This window comes from Glossina fuscipes, unplaced genomic scaffold, assembly GCF_014805625.2.
Source record: "Glossina fuscipes isolate IAEA_lab_2018 unplaced genomic scaffold, Yale_Gfus_2 109, whole genome shotgun sequence".
Classification (NCBI taxonomy): Eukaryota; Metazoa; Arthropoda; class Insecta; order Diptera; family Glossinidae; genus Glossina; species Glossina fuscipes.
In genome coordinates, this window is record NW_023998452.1 from 296817 (window position 1) to 316780 (window position 19964).

The 19964-nt window shown below is 35.2% G+C and overlaps 2 protein-coding genes across 2 annotated transcripts; one reads left to right on the top strand and one right to left on the bottom strand.

The window, feature by feature from the left end:
* Positions 1-376: 376 nt before the first annotated feature.
* Positions 377-1779, bottom strand: LOC119638781 (inositol polyphosphate 1-phosphatase). Its single transcript, XM_038035784.1, has 3 exons — positions 1447-1779; positions 1102-1372; positions 377-1025 (listed from the first exon to the last, which is right to left on the bottom strand). The coding sequence occupies exons 1-3, from the start codon at positions 1669-1671 to the stop codon at positions 388-390; spliced, it is 1134 nt and encodes a 377-aa protein (XP_037891712.1). The 5' UTR covers positions 1672-1779; the 3' UTR covers positions 377-387.
* A 3116-nt stretch (positions 1780-4895) lies between these two features.
* Positions 4896-19254, top strand: LOC119638777 (UNC93-like protein MFSD11). Its single transcript, XM_038035780.1, has 6 exons — positions 4896-5081; positions 5223-5337; positions 17699-17868; positions 17932-18392; positions 18462-18895; positions 18974-19254. Exons 2-6 carry the CDS (start codon positions 5251-5253, stop codon positions 19139-19141), a joined length of 1320 nt encoding a protein of 439 aa, XP_037891708.1. The 5' UTR covers positions 4896-5081; positions 5223-5250; the 3' UTR covers positions 19142-19254.
* Positions 19255-19964: the final 710 nt, after the last annotated feature.

Below are 19964 nucleotides of genomic sequence, written 5' to 3' on the forward strand. Positions count from 1 at the left end.
ATTCTAAAGCAAGTCCCACTAATTCGGCTAAAAGTAATTCTGCACCTGGCCGTGTCAGGTAAATGATACCCATCCTATTATTTAGGTAAAGGAAGTGGAAACTTCGACACAGCTTGAATACAGTTTTTAAATGTTATATGCTTTGATCGCTGGACGACTTCAAGAAAAACGAAGAGTGAAGAGACAGATGTAGAAATCGGTTGAAAGCATGCAAAAAATCAGGTATGAGATCAATACTTATGAGTATCAGCAGGTTTTTCATATCTTTCACATCTTTATGTGAGTGAAACATATTCGAAGCATTTTTTTTTTTTGGAGGATAGGTAAAGTTACTCTCTGAACTAAGTACAAGTTTTCTTTCCATCAATTATCATTTCAACTTCTCTTTTACGCATTTTCCAATTTCTTTAGGATGTCATGCATTAAATCTAGATTTCTTACTGCTATGATTCCTTTACTATTGCACCTCCAACTACCGTCTATAGAATCGTCATCTGATATATATATCACAGATATAGGTTCACCTTTCTCTATACTAGAGCTAAGGTCAAATATACCACCGTTTAAGGAACGTAAAATTGCTTGAGGAGCACAAGTGTCCCATTTATAAGTGGAACCTTTACTCAAAACGTAAACATCAACTTCACCGGTAATCACTTTTAATGCCTTATGACCGGCACCAGCGGAAAAAGCAAACGCATATCCCAGATCAGACATTTTTTGCAGTAACTCTGCGTGTTCTGAACTAGAAAAGATGCCCATTAAACCGTCATGTGTAGGAATCGTATTTAAGTGTTTACTATGAGCTTTAAAGTCGGGGAAAGCTATGCCCCAGTATAGCGATGATGTATAAATATTCTCTTCAATTTTATTACGGAACGGTTGGGATATAATTCCTATCACGGGAATACCTGTTACACGTTCATAGAGTCCTATTAAAACGGTAACGCAATCCAAACCAGTTGAAGTGATTCCAGGGAAATTTGTAAATATTGTATCGCCAGATATATATTCGGCTGTCGCATCTGGATTAGTAAGGAGAGAGAAACGTGTTGCTTATTTTCGTTGAGGTAGAAAAAATGTAAAAAATTTTCGTTTTACCAATGGGATCAATCCATATACCAAACTGTGTATAATCCATTTCTGGCAATTGCGGTAAGTCTTCATGCATTTCCTTATGAAATTCCACTACTCGATGAACTTCGGCAGCTAAGGCTTTTGCAGCATCTTCGTATTCGCTTTGCAATATTTGCAATAAACAGTCGGTCGTTTCCTCTTCTGTTGCACCTATGCATATGTTTACGGCTTTACCTGTTGCACTGGCAAAACTAGGTGACTCTTCACCTTGAATATTTTCCAGCATTTCTGGAAACTGGAAAAGAAAGAAAACGTCTTTCTCATCTTCATAAGACTTGCTTAGAGAACACAAGGCAATGAGTCGTTTACCTCACCGCCCACATCATGCTTAATAGTTTCTTGTATTAAAACGTCGGCTAAAGTTTTGAAATCATGTTCAAAACGGGCGTTCGCTTCTTTGCCGGTCTTCTCTTGCACCAATAATGCCAGCAGTTGTTCATTGGAGCGACATAGTCGGGCTATGTTAGCGGCTTTTTCAGCGGCATTTATTAAACTGTGCAATAGATTTCTTGAATCAGTCATTGAATCAGTCATTCCAGTGACCTTGTTATTCGTTTTTTAACCTTCAGATGTCGGTATATTAATTAAGTTAATGACAGGTGGAACAAAAAGAAAACTTCACTGGATTCTTGCTATTTAATAATTATTTGTTTTGTTTTTTCCTGCCTTTATGTTCGCAACTTTTTTTTTTTTTTTTTATGAAAAAAGCTTTTTCGTATTGTTATTTTTTAATTAAAGTAATTTTTTGTAAAGTGATTTTCTTTAGCGATTTTAGTGATTTAGCCGTTTCATTATACGTTTTAACAGACTTGCAGTAGACTAATAACTGAAAAAATAAAAATTGACGTTTCCAGATAACTAACATCGAAACGTTGCCTGCTTATAGGTGTTCATGTTAAGTGTTACCAAGTGCTAAAAAAGTTCTTCGAAGTAATTGTAGTAATAACAGTTAATTTGAAACAAATAATCGATTCTTGAGTCGGAACAACAATAACAACATATTCGGTTGGTATCGAACTTTTCTGCAAGTAGGTAGGCAGAGCGCATATGTTACCATATGTGCAACAGACGATAGCTTTAAAGCCATCACATTACTTAACTTACCTAAGACTCAATAACAGTATCCCGTGAGAAAGACACCTAGCGGAGAGATGGTTTTAGCGGACCGCACCTGGAGGTTTAAATTTATTGAGTTTTTTTAATATATAATTGGTGTAGTTAAGCTTGTGATCCATCCATCTAACGTAAAAAAAATCCGGAAAAAAGCTTCAGGAGCTCTACGCTGCTATAAAACATATACCATCTTCATCGGTGCAAAATTCTTATTGTCTCAGGTTTGCCGCCTGTCAGTGCTAAATGTTCTCACAACAACAGAAATTAGGATACCGGCTTCAAATTTGGCAAGAAAGATGTAAGTTCCTGCTAGCAGGTTGACGGCGCCAGCGAACCAAATTGGTCAAGAAATACGACTACAGCGCAGCCCTGAGTAAATAAAGAGCGCTTTGAATTCCAAGTTATGTTTTTTCTTCAATATATTTATAAGTTATAACAAATACGAGGATAAAGATGGCCATATACATTCTATGTATAATTTTGCAGTAGATGTCTAAAAACGAAAAGTTCCAAACGTGCCAAAGTGTGATTTTTTTTTTTAATGAAGGTGTTGGATATCAAAGGTTCAACTATTGTTTAATATGTAGTTTTCTTACTTGTTTAATCTGATTATAGGTAGCAGTGCAAGAATAGGTTCACATAACCGACAAAGCGCCTGTCGGACTATTAGAAGAAACATTTTTATGTAGAACTAGAACACGATGAATTTATAGTGAGTTGTATGGACCATCTTCGCTGGCCATTGGCAAGTTTACTGACGTTGTATCACTTTGGTCCGCTGTTTGTCTGTTGCTCTGCAAACGTGTTGCCTTTATCGTAGAAGATGTGTTGGAGGATGAATGCTTTATGTTTCATTTCTTATCAATGGTCATTCATGTTCGCTGAGAAGTGACTGCTACAAGTTGTCGGTCTCGGCATTTCAACGATTACAAAACTTTCATTCGTTACGTTTTCCTTTCTGATTTGAAACATAGTGCTTTATATATGCGTGTACGTATATGGATACATTTGTGGAAGCTTTATCACTTCTACCTTGGCTGGCTTAGTAATACGAAATCGGCGTTTCTCTCTCTTCTTCAGCAGCTTTTTGTACAATCGCTACAATCGCTAAGCTTCTCTATCCTTTTATAAATTTTCCTTTCATCACTTGATTGCTTTTTGCAAATAAAGGAAATTGATTCACACATCCAATGGAAACAGCTTTTCACGAGCGAAGAGAAGTAATAAACCGAGTAATAAACCGAAGAGAAGTTAAAGAGAATCTTCCAACACCAATTTTGTAAGTAATTTTTATGAAAATACACCGCTCTCTACACCGCTTGTAATAAGTGCCATGGGCAGATAAATCTATCGCTCATTATAGGACTGATTCTCAATCTATTTAAGCTGTTTTGTACGCCTATCTCTTTGCTTGCTTATCTGCTCGCACCTCCGTCCCTTCGCCTCTTTATGCAGTCGTCCGTCTATCCGTTCGTTCCTATATCTGCTCGCCTGTATATCCTTTCGTTCGTATGCCCGTTCATCCATTTGCTTTTCAGTCTATCCATTCGTCCATATATCTGTCCGTCCGTACACTTTCGTTGGTACACCCGTTTTTTCGTGTTTTCATTCATTTGTCTGTTCCTTCGCTCACCCGTCTGGTCTATTTGTCTACTTATTTTTGTGTACAATTTACCTCTAGTAGTTTCCAAAATTGTTTGCTGAAGCTTGATGTACAACAACGTTTTGGTCCAAGAACGATGAACGATGAACGATGAAGTATAGTATTTTGAGTATGTTTGATAAATCAATGCACTATTACTACTATTTGCTAGAACTCCTCCCACATAAATGTCCCTTAAAAAACGTCTTTATAGGACGATAACGGCTAATTTTTAGTAATTTATGATAAAACTTGGTACCTGGTATTTGGATTTCACATAAAATTTAGTTATGGTGAGTATGGACTATATACGCTCTTGTTGAGAAAAAGCACTTTTTGAAGAGTTCCAAGTAAGCCTAAATTTTGATATCTTATGGGGATGATAGATGAATAATTTTATAAGGCGAAGTGTATCCGACGCAGTTTGAATGTAATTTTTAATTCGTTTTTTTTTCTCCGTAACGGATAAACTAAAGCGGAAACTTAACATATCTTTAAAAGAAAAGGAAAAGTTAACATAACAATAATCACAACAACAATAACGATAACAACAGCAACGACCGCAAAAGAGTGTTGACATTATACTAAAGATTGTTGTACGTTTGTTGTCTGTTGATTGGTTTACGGGTAGTCATGGCAGTCTTTACATGTGAACAATTTTTACTGGATTCATTTCGCTCTCAACTGCTGAACGTAGCAAACGTTAAGCTTCCGCTTTTAGTTATTAGTTTTTATTTTATTATTTTTTTCGTGTTCGTGTAGCGTTTTCTGTTTGCGTTATCGGTTCGTTCATTTCTTTGGGGAGATTGGCTTTAAATTCCTACAAGTGTTTGTATTATATTGAAAATTCTTTATTCACAATTATATATAAATTTTTTTTTTTTTTTTTTCGGTTTTGAATACTTTGTTACACTTCGATACACAACACTTTCAAAATGTTTCAATAAAGCTTCAAATTTTTTTTGAATGTTATATATATGTAGAAATTTTTTGCATTATTTTGCCGTTGAAGTGGAATAAAATAATTTAATTTATTTATTAAAATGTAAGTTAAAAGTTGAAAATTATACTTTGAATGCAAGAAACGTGTGAGAATAGTTTGTGTTTAGTGAATCAAACGTAAAGTTCGAAATAAAAAGTCAAACAAGTGAAAAGAAAAAGTTGAGTAAGAGTAGAGCAGAGAAAAAAGGTAACAAAATATTATTTATGCGTATTTATGCATATGTGATCGTGATTCCGAGCATTAGAGACGAGTCTTACATCGCGCTCTGCAACTCTTTAAGTGATTGAATTATGTTTTTTTGTTTTTTTTTGTTTTTTTTTTTGAAAGCACACAAACAACGTAATCCTATAACAAGATGGATGTGAAATTTTTAAATATCTTTCTTGTGGGCTTTGGCTTCATGCTGCTCTTTACAGCCTTCCAAACTTTGGCTAATATCGAGGTAAGAATTTTACTATTAAGTGTTCAAGCAATACTTACTTACAAGCTCTTAATGGTGAGTCGAATGTTACGTTTGGCAACTATTAGAACACGCTCGCCGAAAAAAATCTCCCCGAGGTTTCCCCAAGGGTCTGGTCTAAGTACACACATCCTCGATCAGCGTTTATCTGTTCAACAAGTTTATTTAGAAGATCTTTATTGTTGTTAGTCCCCGCTTTAGAGAAAATCCGGTTTTCGCTTTCAGTCACTTATACATAAAAATAATAATAATTAATAATTGTTTAATAAATTTAATATTTAAAAATATTATCTCTACGTCCAATGAGTTCGCTGTTGACGTTCTTCTAACTTAGCATTTTTTTACATACGGAATTTTTAGACTCATTTCCGTCATATGACAATGATGTTAAATTTCTCGAATTTTTGCAATTATGGCTCGTATCTGCCGCCCCTTCTTATATTGCGCTCTCTTAACACGCAAGTCTTTATGTGACAAGAGGGTCGAATTATGATTGTGATTAACCCAGAGTAGTAATTTAGTGTACTAAGTTGCTGTGACCTGATGATTGGACCACATGAATACATTTTGCGAGGCACTTCCTATATATAGGGGAAGTCAGCCTTCATATGGCAATAAAGCATAATTTTAGGCATTCTCTGAATAAGAAGTTATTGACCCCATCAAAATGGGAACATTTCGGTTCAGCTTTCAGATCTGCTCACGTATCGAAGGCGAGTGTTTTTTTATGACGGGATTTAGAGAAGTATCGTGTTAGGCGATGTGCTGTAGCGCACTTAAAATGATCGAACTTGCTCTACTATAATCTTCTCCTTATTTTACTTCAGTCGCAGAAAATAGTCGCTTTCGGTATTTTAGTTTTAAGCTGCGTTTCTTTTATTAAGTGAATGATGACAAATAAACTGAATTATATGAATTACTATCAGTTCTCTTATAAAGGATATATAAAAATGAAGAAAAAGAATCATGAAAGGAAAACTAAAAAAATAAATAAATATAAAGAGACCCGCGTAAGTTCTCGGTGTTAGAGTAGTGAATATTCTATTGAATTATTAACAGATATATATATATATGATTGTCTTCATCATGCCTGGGATTTTCGTCTTCATGGTCGTTGACTCATTTTTATTACTTAACCTTTTTTTTTATTTTACTTTAATTATACTATGTACAAGTCTTTTCTTCAATTTAGCTCGAGATAAAAGATTTTGAATTATGTTTATACTATGGGAAGTAAACTGACTGAATTGTGTATGAGATGTTACGAAATGTTATTAGTTAATATAAAATAAATGAAAATAAGTAAGAAAATTAAATTCGGTCAGGACCGAATCTTTTATACCCATTGCCGTTTAGTTCGATAAAAGGACAAAAGAAACAAAAGAATAAAATCTCGTATTCTTTGAAAAGTATAGGTCAATTCTAAATTTTCGGAGAAGCACGGAGGAAGAAGGGAGAAGGTTTACCACAAATACTACAAAGTTACGCAAACAGACAAATGGACAGACGGACATGTTTAGGTGTATTCCAAATTTGGAACTGGCCAAGAATTTGTATACTTGAAGCTTGTTTTTGCGTGGGTAGACGTGGTCAATTTTTTCCATTTTTGTACACAAATGCTACAGCATCGCCCGTAGAATATGCGTTCAAATTTTTGTACATTTATTTGCCATAGTTTATGAGTAATGAGCAAAAAAACAATTTTTATTTACTTTTGAAAAGCAGAGGAGTTCTCAGTTTACCTGATACCGTGGGTGTGTTCTTCGACCGATTTGGCCCATTTTCAACACCAACCTGCTTGCAAGAACTTCCAACGATGTTGCCACATCTAGAGTCGACGGCCTTATTTTTGCGGCCAAGAGATTGTTTAAAACAGACATTACACAGACGGACAGCCGGACATACTTGAATCGATTTAATATCTCATGCTGATGAAGAATATATATACTTTGTGGGGCCTTTGATGCTTTCTTCTTGACGTTACAAACGTTTCGACAAAATCAATATACCCGCGTCATCAAATAGAAAAACACGAACGCAAATTCTCAATCACCTTTAAAATGCAAATAAATGGTGTAATTTTTTTAAAGTTCAATTTAATTAAGGAGTAACTTAACTTTTAAAAATATGAGATACCGCGATTATAAAAGCCATTAACGAACCGAGCGGCATGAATCTTTTTATTTTCTTAAATTGCGTGATTCTAAACCATCAACATTCTTAAAATTCATTCGAAAGTCATAGATTTCTTAGAAAAATACGGTTAACACAAAACAGCTTTGGCTGGATAAATTTTTCTAATACACGGTAAGCACGGCCAGGGCGAATAGAAAGGAACAACATTTGTATGAAACTTTCTACATCTATGATCTCTCTATATATATGATGCGTGCAATTTGTCGGCAGTTGAAAGGCAGTTACATAAACTAAAAATCAGGTTAACAACTGTTGCGGTTGTCTTTGGGCCAGAGCATGCCAGTGCATCAAATTTCATCAAATTATCAGATAAATTGCGCCCTACACGTTAAAAAAACAAGAAAGACTGACGGGCAGACAAGCGAAAGTGTTTTTCAGAGTCAATCGGTATAATACTAAAGCACAAACTTAATATGCCGTAGGGCATAAAAATCTCCCATAAAGTTAAGAGAACTACATGCTACATGCTGCTGCTTAGTGTGAGATAAAAATAAGTAAACAATGATAAAAATAATAGATCAATAAACGGGATAATAAAAATACAGGAAAATGAGCAGAGTAAAAGCTCTTTGAAAAAGGGGAACAACAATGAATGAAACTAAAAGTAAATAAGAATTCATAAATAATGAAAGTGAGAACAAGTAAAAGTAAATAAAAATATATAAAAATAAAAAAGAAAAGAACAAATGAAAACAAGTAAAAGTCAGTTAAGATTCATATATAATAAAAATGAATTGAATAAAACTAAACAATAATAATAAAATATAAATATATGTTAACTTGTGAAAATAAATATAAATCATTGGAAATAAATAAAAGTAAATAAAAATTAATAAATAATAAACTAAACGAACAGAAAAAAACAAAAAAAAAAATAAATAAATAAATAAAAACAAAAAAGAATACAAGGAAAATAAACAAAAAGCATTGGAAGCACATGAAAGTAAATAAAAGGTAACAAATAATAATAACAATACAAATAAATAAAAGTAAATAAAATTATATAAAAATTTATAAATGTAAATAAGAAAAAATGGAACTAAACAAAGAAATTGAAAAGTTAAATAAGTAAATAAGATGTGGTGGGCCACGGCCCGCCACTCAATAGCCTACACCGACCGATAGCCTATAACGACTTTTCAAGGCAAGGCATTAGGCGGGAAGTAGTTAAAAAAGGAAACCAATAGTTTTCAATAGCGTTTGTCTTTGGGCAAAAAAACTCCAGTGTATCCTGTTTTGAAAAAAAAATCTTAAGGATTGCGGATTGTAGAAAAACAAGCGGGGACAAGTGGACGGACGGACCGACAAGCTCAAATCAATTCAGAATCAATTTCTCTACAATAAAGCCAGAGTCTATCTGAGCGTCGCATACGTCCCCTTGTATCGCAAGTAGCGTAGGGTAGAACAAAAGAAAAATAAATGAAAACAAACGAACAAAAAGAAAAATGCAAAGGGAAAGAAAAGAATAGGAGAGAAAATAGCCGAAGAAACAGAAAGGCAACTGTAAGCTTAAAAGGCAGCAAAGTTGCGGGTTGAACGACAAACCGTTTACAGATTTATTTCAATTAGAAATCAAAAGTAATTGTCGCTTACCATGAAAATGTAGAATAGTAGAGTCCGAAAAATTGACATAAGTCCATAATTGGTTTTTCATTAAGGCAAGACGAACAGAGAGGAAGACGAAAAAAATGCCATTTAATATAATATAGTATCTGTACGACACACGCGGCATAAGATATCATACACAGGCAACGACTTTGATTTACTCAAAATTTGATAAACTTGGGAAAGTTGAGGAAGGAATTCGCAAAAACGGTTTAAAAATAGTTTCGCTTATGATTAAACACAATCTTACTTTTCTCCTACCCAAGCCAACTTTATTCAAACGATGACCTAACACAAGTGCCGATAACGCTATAATATATTATGCTTGCAAGACAACATGCGAATGTGATTATCTACGCATTATAGCTCACATAATTAGTATTCCAGAGCAGTCTCAGCTCTTTTTATGCTGTTAGCACTTTGTCTTTTTCTACAGTAACCTTGAGTACTTAGCTAACTTTTGATATGGGAAGGAAGTGACGAAAATCGTGATTTGATATTTGATTTTTTTTTATTCTTTCAAAAACTTATATGCATACCTTTTGCCTAAGTAATGCGTGATAATTAAGTAAATTATTGTAGCTTCACCCAAAAGGTTGCTTACTTTCGAAATCAAAGTAAAAAAAAAGGAATACACGTGTATTCTCCTTGAGGGGAATCTTGAATGCCAAACGACTCTGAAGTATATATAAATACTGTTATCGAGCATGAAACAGTCTGAGAATTTTGCAGTTGGAAAGTATGTGCTCTCAGTTGTTTGATAATCATATGTTACAAGCTGAAAATTTTAATTTGTTTCGTCTTGTTCCGCTTGTTAATTAAAGAAAGGAACCCTACCCTCGTCTGCTGTGTATGTTCATAAAAATTGATAGTTGGTCTGTAAGTGAAGTTCTGCACTCCGAGGTATTACATAAAACGCATTGATATCCATAAAAAGTCCTACCTATAGCGCAGTTCCGTGTTGCTTTCACGAGTAAGGACATCATGTACAGAAAACGACCCTCCCTAATCGACATGTTCAGGTTCAGTTCTTCTTTAAAGAGTAAGAACATTTTTTCGAAGCTTGATACCTTTTTCAGTTCTTCTGAGACGATCTTTTTGAGGTTTGATATATATCCTGTGTGAATAAAAGATCGTTACCAGGGCGACAGTTCAGTTTCCTTGCGATGGGTCCATTACACAGGAGTTTTAGATTGAAATCGCTTGTATCCAATTCATAAGAAATTTATGCTTGATGCACAGATCAGTTCTTCTTCACGAGTTATGGCAGCATTGTGATGCTTGACATATTTTTCTCCCATTATCGTATCTATAAAAAATGCCTATCTGGTCAAGAGTTTAGTTCTTCTTCTACGAGTGCAACCGTTAGTTCAAAGCTCCGAAGCTCTCCGGAGACTGAACCGTACAAAGCTCGTCTACTTGTTGGTTACTTTGACACAATTGAAGAAAGCCTGGAATGTGCTTTCAACCAGATTGTGCTGCCTGCCACTACTGTCTATAGGAAGAATTGAAGCTATAACTGCTGTGAGAATATAAATCGATTAATAAACAATTTTCTAATCCCAACAGTAAAGAATCCACGGAATCGAAGTTACAAAAATATCGGATAAACATGTAACATATTCCATACATGGGGCGAATTCATATTCTAAAAAATACCTTCGTGTCGTACACTTAAGAACGGGGCGACTTTTTTCATCAACGGTCCAATTTTAATTGTTATACCAAGACAGAGACGACAACAAGTCGAATCATTATGCGGTATCCTGCTGTACAGGTGAGCCTGCAGAGAAGGCAGACACAAGATATCTGCATTATTATACTCGACCTGCTGACCGATGGTTGCCCATGCCGCCGTTAAAGTAAACAAAATTAATTATATGCTCGTAAAATATTAATGCAAGTTATGCAATGAGCGTATGCTTCCGTTTTTACAAAGTTAAAGGCTACCTTCTAACGGAGTCGAGCAGTGATGACCGGGCTTTCGTTCGGTTGGCCCTAAGTCTATTAAGAATATAAATCAATAAATTGTAACCGGGAGTTTATGTTCTGAGACCTGTTACGTAATTAAAAAAAAAAAAAATGTCCCCTGGTCACCTTTATAAATAAATAGAAACAACCCATTAACTCAAGTTTTTTGAAATTTTCCGCTTTAAGGCAAAAAAATCACATAAATGGTCACCTTGGTTATGTAATACGTGAATACTAGGTTATGGAAAATTTTTATTAAAATTCGTCCAGTATAAAAAACCAATTCATGGTCTTTGAAAGGTCATAGCCATGAAATGACGTAGTTAACAAATAGCTAACAAATAGACAGACATGAATATGTGAATACAACATAACATTCGGACGTTTTTACGTACAAACATGTATTTATGCATTCAATAGCATACGCATGCACAGTTTCGGTAAAAACTGTTAAAAAAAAAAAGTAGGTAAACTACGTACGTACGTGTTTGGCTCACACATAACGGTTTTTGTAGAATTTTAATGTTGTTAAAAAGTGCGAATCATTTCGACGCGAATTTTGAACACCTTTTATCATCAAAAAACCAAAAAAGAAGAAAAATTATGGTCACAGAATTATTAAAGCAAATCAGTTAAGACGTAACGAACCAGAAAAGGATCTTACAGCGTATAGGTCGACAATTACATCAAGGAAGGAAGGAAGGATCACAGAATTTAAAAATTTTGCTTAACATTCTTCGTATGCCTCTATTTTCGCCCTCTACTACCAATATCAGGTCATTAACTACGAATGAAAGAAAGCTTCCATCAAGCAAGTGGCAGTAGCATGAACTTGTACTATCTCTTATCTTCAACATACGCACACTCAAGGGCGCGAGAAAACTTTTAATTCCCCTTTTCTTAGAGACGTATTGCTGGTCCAAGACACTTTTCTTTTTTACACATATAGTGATGTCTGCGAGACGCGCTCTTCTGGTCGCAAGAAAATTTTTAATTTGTTTTTTGGAAAAGAGTTCGCTCGGTATTGAGTGTTTTTTTTTTCCAGAAATATAGTGCTGGCAGCAACACACGAACTTTTGGCCGTGAAAAAACTTTTTGCCGATTTCTTCTTAGAGGTGATTTTCGGACTTTATTACCTTCTTGAGCAAACGCTATGCTGCCGGCAAAAAACTTTTCGAATCTAATCTTGTTGGATGCAGACTTCTAAAGGGTTCAGGTTCTCTTCAGAAACATTAGTCACTAGTCAATCACATTTCAGTTTACAACTTTGATATATTGACATGTATGTATTGTTTTTAAGTTACAAGGGTCTAATCACACAATTCTCCGCTCCCCGCGAAAGCTGTGCAACTCTCATATAAGAATGCAGTAGTCCGTAAATCGGGACGTTTGATCGCCTGTATTTATATAACGTCATCTATGTACATGGCAGGCGGAATGATAAATTTAGTAAGCCATGATTTGTCAATGATTGCTGTAGGAATATTGACGTATGTGAATGTGAAGTGGATGTGAATGTATGTAATTTGTTCAAATCTAGAGACGAGCCCACAACGAATACATTCAGCTGCGATTATCGATATATGTTTATGTGTTGTTCATACATATATATATAAATATATGTTATGTAAAAAACCAGTTTCCATTCCATTCAGTAAAGCCAAACGAGTTTTTATGTTAGCTTTTTAAACTTTAGCGTTTGATACTAACTGGAGAAAGACGTGAGTGTATTTGGTTTCTTTTTCTGTTTTTCGTTTCGCGTCGCGTCTGGTTTGACTTGGTTTGGCTGACAGTACCTGAAGTTAGTTAAGTTAATTCATTGAAATAAAATTTTATGCAAACATTTATTAGGATGAGACAAAAATTCAAGGTGAAAATGCTGTTCGGAATTTATTATAATCCTCAAAGACGTTTCAAAATTCGACCTGAACCTCGTTTTATTATCTTATTTGCACTCTACATGGTGTGCGAAAACATGTTTCAAAGGAGAGGTTCCCAAGGTGTTGTGTGCTTTAAATCCAAAAAAAAAAAAAAAATTGTGAATCCTACCCTAAGCCTGCGCATGATGGCACTTTCTTTGGAACCACAGATAAGAAACATTACAGATTAGATATCAGACGTTCTTCGACCCACTCAACTATTTATCTGTCACGAACTACCTGCTCAACGACCCGCCGTCAAAGAAAAAACACATATTCTTCAGCAATTTTTAAAAAACAATCTGTCGAGAAGTAAAGAACTCATTTATTATCCTTTAAAGAAATAGCTATAACCCTAATGATCGGCAAAAGTGATGATATTGTGATCTTTCGGTTGTGAGCAGGAGGACTTTGAAGCAAAAGGAAAGTGTTATTAGAAATGAAAATGTTTATTGCTGGTGAGAAATCATGAAATGGATGGATCCACAACTGTGAAATCTCTCAATCCAAGAAGTTATCTGCTCACACGTTGAGCTGCACTTAAAGACAAAAATCTTGGCGTTTTCTGTAAGGATGCTTGACAAAAATTTTATTATCGGTTCTAAGATGAAAGATGGGTAATGTGGCATCACAGAACCTTCGATACCATGCTTTTCATTGAATTAAACACTAAAATTATGAATGGAGTAAGAAGTTACTGTTGATTTGGTGGGAATTAAACGAATTAAGACTTGAACAAAATATACCAGTTATGTTGTCATTAATTGCAGCGGTAGACCTATCAAAAAGGCGAAATGTCAAAACGGCCCATAAATCAAATTAATTAATTAAATAATATGTTTTTCTTTACATATGTGTTTACGATTGTTGCAAATTTGTGATTCAGTTTAAAGAATTGACAGCACGTGAGTTTTCTGTTAAAGATTTTCTTAAATGTATGCTCTTGGCTAGCGAAAAATCTTGACTTTATTTTTAGTGGAGTGAGGAGTTGCTGTTTATTTAATAGACGTCAATAAAGTTGACATCTAAAGAAACAGATACGATAAGACGCTAATCGTAAAGACAAAATTATCCAACCATCCAAAGGAGAAAACGATAAAATACTTAAAAAGTCAAATCAATTAAAGGTCCGAGGGGTTTTTCTAAGTACATTCCTGATATTTGCAAAATTGAAGAACTGATAAACTTATGGGGTTTCCCAAATATCGTCTTCTATGTATTCTTCTCAATTCCTCCAAGCCTCGCCTTTTGCCGATGTCATTCGCAACGCAGTAAGGGATTACTGTTGAAGAATTGAAAAAAATTAAAACCTAAGAACAATTGTTATAGACAGAGCAGAAAAGTAAAAGTCAATCAATCAACCTTATTAATTGGAATGAAGCCTTCTTTCCCCTGATTGCCTCAGGTGTATAAATAGAGTTAAGAAGCCTGCAGACATTCGTAAAGAATAAATGTTATTCGTTATCGGCACAAATTTACGAGGTTGACCTTTTGAAATCCATTGACCTTTCGAAAATAAAAAGCTAATTTAGTTCAGGGTGTTTAGTTGGTCAAAATGTGACCTCTGCACGATGTGCAAATGTGGCTTAGTAAGATTTACACTCATAATATCGGCCAAAGAGATTTTCGAAGCATTTTGGGAACTGCTGGACTGTCGAGTTAAATCAGGTAAGTAAACTTGTTTCTTTAACATTGTAGACTGAGATAACATGACATTTTAGAATGTTTTGATTTCCAGAAAAAGGAAAAAAAACAATAAAAACGATACGTAGGGGTACAAAGTACACCAACAACATTACAATCACAATCTTTATACTTTAATTTGCAGACTAACGAAAATTTTCCACTAAGATTTCCAGTTTAGGCGCAACTCGCAACTCTTTAACAGCGTGTTATTTGCATATAACTCATATCATATGCATCATCTACTTTAGGGTACATACTGTAATTAGTTATGTTAAAGAACGCAACTGCTCGCTGTAATAGCACAGAACAGTTAATGGATATTTAACAATTTAATTGCAATTAGTTAATAGAGGAAAGTGATTACGTACGCCTTGGAATTTGTGTGAGAATGAATGCAATCATTATGAGATAAGTATTAAGGTCATTGCTTATCGTTCATATATTAAATTTCTATAAACGCTTTAGAGCAGACTTATTATGATTTAATGGAAATTGATGGTGTTTTCTCTGTTCGCTATACAATGAGGACCTTGTGGAATGTTTGAAAAAGTAGTAACAGACGGTTACACACATTACGAGTTTATTGCAATACCCTAAAAATAATAATAAACAAAACAGACCGCACTTGAGTTGTGAAATAAAGTAAAATGATGAATCGAGGCTTAGCAAAAGAGTTTGGTAATACCTTTAGAATATGCAGTCAATAGCAATGTTTCCCGCCATTTTTGCTTATTGTTCTCGCCTTTAAATGGCACGCGCGTAAATACTAATCACAGAACCATTCGTAACCATGACCGTAGTTTTAACCTCCGAGTAACTGCTAAATAAAGAAGGGGGCAAGAAGCAGCAGGGGGCAGAAGCAGTTCCGCCTTGAAAATTGTTATGAGAAAAGCTCAAGGCGAAGGAGGTAGGCCTAGTGAAGGCAATGAATACTTTAAAAATTCGTATCATATCAAGTTCAATTAATCTAAGCCGGCTTTATGAGAAACTCTATCTCATGAATGTTTTCATTTAATTGTTTCCAAAGGTTTGGATTGTACTCTTCTACCGTTTTGTGCAAATTCGAAAATAATTATTATTATTATTATTATTATTATTAACTTCGCCAGAGAAATAAACTCTAAGACTAAACTCTTAAAAGCACTAGCATCTAAGGCTATGGGCTTTTATCAAAAACTTTACCGCACTTGAAATTCGAACCCATAACCATTGAGTTGCTAGCCGAGATTCCTCGCCTTCGGCCACTCAGGCGGATTCGACAGTAATTAATTATAAAAGTTCTTTTTACATCCTAAACATAAATAATTTTGTTTGTTGTCGCTGTTACAGAGTCAGACAACACAACAATATCAATACAGTTGGCTGCCCCATTTGAGGATCACAGAGTCCAGCCCGAATTTTCTGATTAGTTATAAATGGGAGCACAAAAATATCGCGATCTTGAAAAGATTTGAACAACTAAATTAAGTTATTTAATGGATTGGGGTTTGCGCGGTTTGTGTTGATTTCACGTGAAAAGCAAAAATTGAGTTTTATTAAACAGCCCGTAGGTGAATATGAAGTCGGACTTTGCTTACGGGGATACCCCACAAGCTCTGGGTGAGAAAACCTTGACTTTTCTGTCGAGGTTTTAAGATAAAAATTTCAAAACTTCATTTAGGAACATAAAATTCTTTTACTTCTTATAAAGATCAATTTACTGGCTCGTTAGCTCAACTGGTCTTAATAAAAACAAAGAACAATCTTCGAAAAAACATACAAATTGAATGCCACCTGTGGCGTAAGCGGCTTTCGAGCGTTGAGTATGTGACTTTATAGCTAATGTTAAGTTCTCATGGCTGTATCTTTTCGGTATGTCGGCAAGAACTGAATCACTGTTGATACGTATTCACTACATCTACGGTTCGTTATCCAAGCCGACTGTCGTATTGAGAGACAAGAGGCTTGCTCCACGTGAAATAGCTGCTTACAGAATATTTGTACAGAACGTGCCTTTTCTGAAAGCTGTGAACGGCCCTTTGGGAAGTTCATGTTAGTTACGGTTACCCCAAATTTATTAATGTTGCGATATTAGATGGTCTTGGCCTTGTGCAGAGGAAAGGAAATGGGCCATTAAAGGTTTCTCATTCCGGCAGCTCAGCAGTGGTAGGGTCAAATTTTTCGAGATTGTTCTATTTGCTGGAGGATAGTGCTGCTTTACACTTAACCCCTATATCATCCTGCATCGCGCTGTTGAACTCTACGTACTGTAGGTATCTCCCATGGAAACAGTTGAGCAACTATCGTTCGAGGAGGCTAATAACGGAGGCTTTTCCGTTAGGGTGTGTGGGATTGCACTGTATGTCTTTTCAGTGCTTAACCTGCCAGTGGCTGATCACTTTTTAAAATGTAGCGGAGTGTCGTTTGACTTACTCTCACGGAGCTAGCTCGTCTCCGCAGCTCCGAGAACGCGTTCTTATTGACGTGACCTTCTCGACCGTGGAAAATCGTTTAAGGAAGATTGCTATCTCAAACATTTAAGCAAACGACAGGTCGTTGAGTAAAAAGGTGGCAAACTTTTAATGATTTTGAAAATACCGCACTCTCCGCGTCTGAGAGACTTTGCATTTCGCAGTGACTTCGAATAGGAAAACCGCAATCAATGCATTTTTCTCATGTACTAGGCAATCACAAGACGCATCCTTATACAATTCTCTCACTTTACGTGTTGCAAACCGAGGGCGAGTTATGAACCATTCGATAACAAATTTTAAAGGAAAAAAAGTTTTTATTTTTTTAAATGTAAACAAACAGAATATCATGTAATTATTATGGAGGAGAATGCATATCGAACGAATATCACTTGAACTTGAATTAAATTCATGTGAGGTATAAATAATGCCAAACTTAATTTGAATATTAATGAACGGTAGTTTTAGTTTTGCAAATGAAAGTTTAATTTTTTTCTTGTTTGTATTCTATTGCAGAAGACGATATTAGAAAGCTTGAAAAAAGATGATGCCAGCTTCACTGGCGACGGTTACGTCAGTTTATCAATCATTTATTTAACATTTTCATTGTTCAATTGGTTGGCTCCGTCGTTTATAGCATCTACGAGTCCCCGGGTAGCTATGGTGGTTGGGTCATTGATTTACATGTAAGATCCGTTTCAGCAGAAGAGACAAAAGAAAGTAATGGATTCTGATAAAAATTTCTTAAGATTTTTCATGACTACGTTCCTCTATCCTATGACGGGGCTTTTGTATACAGCAAGTGCTTTATTGGGTTTTGGTGCGGCTACACTCTGGACCGGTCAGGGTGCATTGCTGGCGCGTTGCAGTGATTCCAGCAATATATCACGCAATTCTGGCATCTTCTGGGCATTATTGCAGTGCAATATGTTCTTCGGTAATTTATTCGTCTACTTTGCGTTCCGAAATAAGGCGCACATCGACGAAAATACGCGACTAATGGTCGTTATCGTCTTGTCTGCAGTGGGATTTGCGGGAGTATTATTCCTAATCGCTGTGAGACGAGTACCTGATAACTCAGAGATGGGCGATACGAACGCAAATATGTCGCGATCTGCATGGGGTAATGCTCGGTATGCATTGCAATCGGCCGGAAAGTTATTTATAACTCGTGACATGATGTTACTTACCCTAACTTTCGTATACACAGGTAAAGGGAACATTCTTTTATTTTTTTTAAGGAAATTTTAATTTACTAATTTTGTTTTTAATATTTTAGGTCTTGAGTTGTCATTCTTTAGCGGTATTTATGGACCTTCAGTTGGATTTACTGAAAAAATTCACGAAACGCCCAAAGAATATGTGGGTATAATCGGGATTTGCATAGGTATAGGTGGAGTGACAGCAGGCACAGTTTTTGGTATTTTGGGTTCGAAAACTGCACGTTTTGGTCGAAATCCAATCGTCATTACCGCTTACGTTATACATTTAGTGGCGTTTTTTTTAATCTACTTAAATTTGCCCGACAATGCGCCATTTAAGGAAACGGAGGATGTATCGTATATAGATCCTCCAAAGATCTGGCTGGCTTTGTTATGCGCTCTCATGTTGGGCTTAGGTGATGGTTCCTTTAATACACAAATTTATTCCATGTTAGCCGGAGTTTTTGTTAAACAATCTGCAGCGGCTTTTGCTATTTTTAAATTTACCCAGGTAAAGCAGGTCACATATGCCTTGTAGAAGTGACTTTCCAATCACAAGCTTCTTATTAACTTATTCTTTTTTGTATAGTCCGTTGCGGCGGCAATCGCTTTCTTTTACGCATACCATTTGGGCTTAGGTGTCCAATTAGGAATTTTGGTAATATTTGCAACTTTTGGCACTATTACCTTTTGCTTCGTGGAACTAAAATATAAACAGCTCGCGATATCCGAAAAGGCCGAAGAATCGGGAAAATAAAATAGGAGGCAACTGGATAGCTTTGTATTCAGCTGTTTTTGTTTTGCTTTCTTTCTTTTTTTTCTCATTTCATAAAAGTTGCAAATTAATAGCATACTTTATGGATACATGAGTATAAAGAGATTTTACTCATTTCCTGTTTTTTAGACATTCTCTGACAATAATTGTACTGCGCAATAACTAATTATAAGATGCAATAAATAAATTATTGACTGTTATCTCGATGTTCAATTTTGTTATATATATTTTCTACTCTTATGCACTTTAATTTATGTATATACGCATATATTCTACAATTATATTTTACATGTAACATAACGATATAATATTCTACATTTTATCTACAAATATAACATACAAAATTACAACTTTTAAATATACAACCGTTTGGGTTTTTTTTGTGAAATACATGCAAATATATATACGAAAAAAATTAAACTAATTGCGATTTAAATTTCTTTTGTGCGCTAATAAACATATGTGGATGTATGCCAAGTATAAGTAAAAAAAAAATCGTCGCCTATTAAACGCGATGCGCACACCAATGCTTAATTCTCTCCCTTCACTAGAGCACTTGTGCCGACTTATGTTGTACTCTGAACTCTTTAAGCGGACTTCCTTATTATACCGAGGAATTCAGTGTAATCTTTTGCCCGTCTGTCCATCTGTCCATCTATCTCTTCTTCTCTCTGTCGATGTATAATTGCCCACAAGCTACAACTCACGATTTTCAGATATTTGTTGACAATAAATCCTATTGAAATGGAATGGATCGAGCAATTTTTAAGGCCATTTCCCGAATAAAGCTCTACGCAAAACATTT